Raw genomic sequence first — 6,769 nt, forward strand, 5'->3', positions numbered from 1 at the left:
ATCAAGTATAAATCTAAGGATTCTAAATGTGCAGAGAGTTGGAATATCATACATTTAATGTGTTCTGTGTGGTGATCTATTGCTGTTTGCTGCTGCTGTCAGGTTAGGAGGAAGCCCCAGAAAAAAAAAGTCGGCACAAAAGATGGTATGTGAGACTTTTAAATTGTATCGTGTCATTACTATCAGGAATATGCGATGCTTGAACATTAAAGCACCACGAATGCATCTGTATGTTGGCATTTTGCTTCACCACTTTGAAGCGCGTACATCGATCCCGTAGGATCCGCGGAGACACTTTCTGTCAGATGTAGATAATTAACTGAGACTCTGATGTCACATTCCAACTTGTATCACTCTGCACCCCCTGATTTTTTGCTGGGACTGCAACTCGCACACGCGTCGCTTTAATTTTTGAGGACCTGCTCAGAGGATGCGTCAAATGAACACTGGGAACGTGTGGCAGCCATGATGAGTGTGTGTACGCATTCTGAGCGTTAAGTATAAATTAACCCTTAGTATGCACCTTATGGTTCATGATGTCAAAGCTCATGAACTCATGTACTGACAAAAAGCAGAGACATAAGTATATATGATACTGTATTTGGAATAATTCATTTTGTGACCTGTATAGAACATTTCGGAAAACATAATAGCACTGATGCAACATTATTATTATTCATATTCATTCACGTACCTTCTTGCGGTTATAATCAGTGACGGCGTTTTTTTTTGTTTTTGTTTTTGTTATAAGTCCCCTGCCACCGATGAACTTGCCTAGTCTCCACATTTTGGTGCATGGTGTTGCTTCTTTTGTTTTCCAGAACATGCAGAGGAAAGACTAGTATAGAGATGTTTGTTCCGTGCTATATACAATCATCAAATTCAAATGTTAACAGTTCCTATATACCCAAGGACCGTCCTTCCTAAATTTACGACATGTGTAACTGTTGCAATGTACACACTTCTCTATGCTGTGGTTCCTATTACATTGAAGGGGCACCTGACCCTGACTTGAGTTTGCTTTCCTGGGGGAAGCGGCAGTCTTGGAACAGAAGCTTGTCGATGTTGCATCCTCCTTTTCTTTCTCCATTGGTTTTTCTTGTAAGAAGCGACGACAAAGTTCCTGTGCAAGGTGAGCAAAGAACACTCTTCTTTTCTCAGTGGACCCATGCATGCCTTGTACAGTACATGTGTGTCGATCGCCGCCAGGTCAAGCATGTTGTAGCACACATCAACCAGCCATCAGCATGCTCCTGCTCTCACTGAATAAGCTCACGCCTTCTGGTACATGATGTGAACGCAGCACTGGGCAAAAAAAGAAACGAAGAGACAAATATATGTGACATTTTGAAGAAATCATTTTATGACCTGAATAGTACCAATTAGAAAACATCATCGCACTAATACAATATTATTTGAAAATGAACAGCGTCAGATCAGGTTTAAATTTATTCTTGTCTTGATCGGCACGTTTATAAGACAAAAGATGCTGATGGAGAGGTGCAAAGGGATTTAAGGTAGGCTGGGTTTCGAGTTTACATAGGCTTTGGTAATTCAAGTGTTAAGGGATTCTGTTGAATACTGCTTCGAGTGCGACTTTACTCTGTAATCAATATGCTTTTCTGCCCATCAAATTTATTATGCTTCCTGTGTTTTCTAATCTTTGAAAGAAAGAAAAAAATAAATGCAAATGTGGCCCGTGAAGGAAAGATTTGTGTTCAAGTATGTGGGGTTTAGCTGTTTAATTTTCTAAGTTAACAGAATGTCAGATAATCATGGTGGTGAATGATTTCAGTCTAATTTTTAAGTCTTTTTTTTCTCTGTGCCTACAGCTGTCCTTGTATACAGAAAAATTTGAGGAATTCCAAAGTACACTTTCCAAAAGTAATGAGGTCTTCACTACATTTAAGCAGGAAATGGAGAAGGTGAGTCTTTTTTTAAACTTTTTCAAAATTTCAAATGTTGCTGATAAACACCAAATAATAATGTTTTGGTATTTTAATATATATTCTGTCAATAAGCCACACAGATCAGAAATTTGGCGTCCCATCTACTTTATGTATTTCTCCAGCTCTGTCTTTTTTTGCTGTTGCCCAACATATTTCTGATTCATCTCGTGAAATACTACCTGCGTGATGTCTTTTTGTACACATTGTGTTTCCCCATGAAGCCAGGAATCTGGTATTTTCTGAAAATCTTGTGCTATTATACATTTACCATTTGGTGTGACTATTTTCAAATGAAAAATTTTGGGGTTAGTAAATGGGATTTTCTTGAAAGTTAACTTAAGCAAACGATGATGGTTTTCTGTGCTGTTGTGTGCTGGGCTGGAAACATCAGTTGAGGAGAGAGGCCCACTAAATCAACAAGCTGGTTTAAAAGGCAGGCTCAGTTATGGAATGAATTCTCTATCACCTAGATTTAATATTGAAGGAGCGATTGAAAACAAAACTGAGTGCCATTATGAACAATGCTTTACATCTTCTATTCAGCAGATGTGTGTCAAGGAATGGTTCTGGGGCTCAGTTACACCAATGGAAACATGCCTGCACAATGCCTCACTTTGACTACTAAGTCAAAAGTTTCTGGTGTGTGTAGAATAGTGGTTAAGAGTTTGGATTTCAAACCGAGTTTGTGGGTTAAAATCTTGTTACTGACACAGTGTGACCATGAGCAAGTTAATTGACCTTGTGTGCTCCATTTAGAAATGTGTGTGTGTTGTTTATTTAATGAGCTTATGTCCAAAAAAAAAAACCCAATTTTTCCCTGGGAACAAATAAAGTTCTATATACAAGATCTGTACTAATAATGGCAATGTTTTGGATATTAGGCATCATTATAGTTTTTACAAAGCAGTGAGATACCACGTGGTAAGTAACTTTTGAAGTGTGCTGTTAATTTGCATATTTTAAAGCAATTAAATATTTGATAATTATTTCATTTGGGCTTTGCAGGGTGGCACAGTCATAAGCACTGATACCTCATATATAATTTATCACCTGTTTGCTGTCTGCCGAGTTTGCACTTAGCTTAAATATCTGCATGGGGTTTTCTCCACCCATGGTAGGCTGATTGGTAGATTTATAATGATTCCATAAGGATTTTAATTTCACTGGGCCTCAGATGGACTGATACACAGTCTGCAGAGCTTCCTGTGTTTGATCGATACAGCCATGCTGACAGAGTATATATGAAATGCTACTGAAGTACGAGAATGACTTTAGCTGCAGGTGAAAGCTCCTGTTGCACTTTAGGCAACTGTTGTTACAGTTCTACCTTTATCCAGAAACGGCTCCATAAGTTTTATGATCTTAATCACAGAAAGTCTTCCTCCCGTGGGATATCTGGGATCTTTTCCCAAATAAGGAGTGGCATTGCACAAAGGCAGAACCGTAACAACAGTTGCGTAAAGTGCGACAGGAGCTTCCACCTGCAGCTAAAGTCATACGCGTACTGAAGTAGCATTGCACATGTATTTTGTTAGCATGCCTGTGTCGATCAAACATAGGAAGCTCTGCAGTCTACTTGTGACTTTATGCTGTAGAAAGATAAGTAAATAAATCAAGGTAAATGGGTAAATAACATTCAATCTGGCTTTTATAAAAGTAACGTGTAAATGTTTTTTATATAAAAGCCATCACAAAACATAATCACAAACAGAACTTTGCACAATACCTTGGCGAGCTCTGTAAGGATGATGCCGACCTGCTGTTACATCCAAACGGTGCCATCTTTCACCTTTACGCCTGTTGCAGCTGCTTTGTTCTTATGTGTGAGTGGACGTTTCTTGCGTTTCTTTTCTCTTTCTCTGATGTAGAACCCTCATCCTCATCTGAGTTCACCTGTTATAGCATATCTTTATTTGAAAACTGCAGTGTCAGATTGGGTGAGCGTGAACGTGACTGAGAGAATAAAACTGAATAAAAAAAAAAAAAAACGCTAACTTTTACAAGAACCATAAATTTAAACCGGTTGTTAGACTCAAATCAAATAGGCGATAGGGGGATGGGACAGCAGGCTGTTTTGCTGCTTGTGCTGATCGACACATTTGCAAAACAAAAGACGTTAATGGGGAGGTGAGAAAGAAATTGAGGTGGCCCAGGATTATGACTTTTTTGTAGGCTTCAGGGATTCTAGTGTTAAGTATCAGACTACTTCTGTCAGTCTTCGTCTGTATAGTATGGTTATTGTAATATGATTCAGTTGGCCAAAACTCAGTTGAGTGTGTTCATGTATTGGCTATGGCAACTGGTGTTTTCAGCCTTTGCATTTTCTTAGTAAAAAGCGTGGTATCCACAATCCTACTAGTGCTAATACTCATGTTATTACCTCTATGTACTGTTTTACCTAGTAACTCAAATTTACACCATAATTCGTTTTCACTAAGAAAACATAAATTTTTAATATTGGGCCCTTATGATGTAGGTTATTTACTCTTGCTGGCTTTTACCATTGCTTACATTGCTTCATGAGACCCTTTCCAGCTGCCCTTGTCACTTGCCTACCTTTGTTCTTAGGCAGGTGACCCCAAAAACGTCAAACAAATCCCTGCTAAAAAGGAAAAAAGATGTACATATTTGTGCATTGCCCCTTAGTGGCAAACAAAAACTAATTTTAGTTTTACTTAAATCCCATGCAATACTCAGCACTTTGTCCACTTCACCATTAAAGGTGACATCAGTCCATTGGATTTTCAGCTTGTTTGCTTACAAATGCAAAATCCATCAAATATGTAGCCTGAATACTACTCTTGTGTCTGTATCACTGAACAACATGCCTCCAAGTTAAGCATAAATCAGATGTTGCAATAGGACTATAATTTTCCAAGCAGTTTTATAAGATTATTTGGTTTAAGTCTCAAATGTAACTTAATCAAGCAATAAGTATTTGTTACCATTCCTATTTGGTGTTTGTTTTTATTTTTTCAGATGACTAAAAAGATTAAAAAACTGGAAAAAGAGACAACTATGTACCGTTCAAGGTGGGAAAGCAGTAACAAAGCTCTTTTGGAAATGGCTGAGGAGGTGAGATGCTTTATATTATACATTTCAATGCTGTAAGTTATTAGTACAAACATTATGGGTTTGGATGGTAGTTCAGAAAATTTTTTGAACACAAGATCTTTTTATCCTTTAGAATATAGTGCCATTCAGTTTTTCACATTTATTAGAAAATGTTAAATATTCTTTTTAATATCAGTGTAAATTGTTTTCCCTTAAAGAAAACTCTCCGTGACAAAGAACTTGAAAGCCTGCAGATGAAGATTTTGCGTCTAGAGAAACTGTGCCGAGCTCTTCAAACAGAGCGTAATGAACTTAGTAAAAAGGTTCAGGGTACGAGCAAACCAGGAAGCCCTCATAACTGTTCATCTCTGCAGCTTGGCAGCAGTGGTTCTGTAGATGGATGTGGTGACTTTACAGAGACTCCAAACCAAGAAAACTATACTCCGTCCTTGACTTCAGAGCTTCCCTCTGCTTGTTCATGTCATTGTCCAAGAGGTCTTTCTGAGGACATAGCACAAAATGTTCCAGAATCTCAAGCCAATATCTCTTCTGCTGAATTATCAGAATAGTTCACTAGGGTACTTGCTATGGATGCTTCTCCCAACCAAAAACTATTATGGCTTATGCTGGACACCACTTAATGTCCTCAAAAATATGGTTCAGCAAGAATTTTGTTGCAGTCTTTTTTTTTTTTTTTTGTAACTCTCCGTAATGTACAGCAATAGTAACTATGTTAAGTTATACAGCACATAAAACATTATCTTAAGGGAATCTGTTTCAGGTTTAAATTAGTTTTCTTTTTTTGCATGAATCAATAAACTTGGTTGCTGAATATATTTTCGCCGTGTTCTGGATAACCAACATTCAAAACCTTATGAATTACTAAATATCCAAAATGTTAGAGGATTTTCACTATACAAAATGTTTTAGTAGTAGTTCATAAGGTGCTGGAAGATTTGAGAGAAGAGAAAATTCTTCTCTTCAGTTATCAAGTTTGTAATACTTCCACTACAGAAAAAGTACTTTCTCATGGAGTTTAGCTCTTTAAAAACACCTCTGCCTTTCTTGACTTTGAATGTTGTTACAGCTTTTTTAACTTGCATTTTTTGTAAAAATTGCTGAATAAAATACAAATAAATATTATTTCATTCTGAAGTGTTTTTTTTTCCCTTGGCATTTGCTTGATACTGTAGTGTGTACATTACTAGACATTTTGCACTGAGCTTTCTACATTAACACTAGAATTTCTAGAGCCTATGAAAAAACTCGTAGATCCGTCACACCTTAAATTGCTTCGCACCTCTCCATCAGCGTCTTTTGTCTTGTAAATGTGTCTATAAGCAGCAAGCAGCCTACTGTCACATCCCCCCACCACCGCACAGTTTTCTCAGCTCAGGTCAGTTTACCTGCGTGTCAGTTACTTCGAGTTTGTGAGAAGTCAAGCAAAATGACACCTTTTATAAATACTATAGGGTTATTTGGAACACATGCATTTCATGTGTGACACACTATATAAACACATCGTTAAAACAGAAACGTTTTTCATGTTTTAGTAATAATTGACCAAATGTAGTCATGACGTGTTTAATGTGTGAAGCCTGAAGTCCGTATATCAAATAAACACTTTTCACAAAAGGTGTAAATATAACAGAACAAGTGCGCTTCTATTCAAGAATATAACTGCTGAAAATGAACCCGCGTTAGGGTGCAACATTCACACCCCTTTGATACGATCGCTTCGGTGGCGCAACGGTAACAACTGTTGA

The 6,769-nt window shown here is 37.5% G+C and overlaps 1 protein-coding gene across 1 annotated transcript in view; it reads left to right on the forward strand.

Moving 5' to 3' along the window:
• Nucleotides 1-6,158, forward strand: part of LOC114664699 (alpha-taxilin-like) — a 148,669-nt gene extending 142,511 nt beyond the window's left edge. Inside the window, exons 9-11 of the mRNA XM_051936330.1 lie at nucleotides 1,833-1,925; nucleotides 4,929-5,024; nucleotides 5,222-6,158. Coding sequence (XP_051792290.1) covers nucleotides 1,833-1,925; nucleotides 4,929-5,024; nucleotides 5,222-5,572 — 540 coding nt within the window. The 3' untranslated portion in view covers nucleotides 5,573-6,158. The remainder of the gene's footprint in view (nucleotides 1-1,832; nucleotides 1,926-4,928; nucleotides 5,025-5,221) is intronic.
• The last annotated feature ends 611 nt before the right edge of the window (nucleotides 6,159-6,769 follow it).

The sequence above is a fragment of the Erpetoichthys calabaricus genome, chromosome 14, assembly GCF_900747795.2.
Source record: "Erpetoichthys calabaricus chromosome 14, fErpCal1.3, whole genome shotgun sequence".
Classification (NCBI taxonomy): Eukaryota; Metazoa; Chordata; class Cladistia; order Polypteriformes; family Polypteridae; genus Erpetoichthys; species Erpetoichthys calabaricus.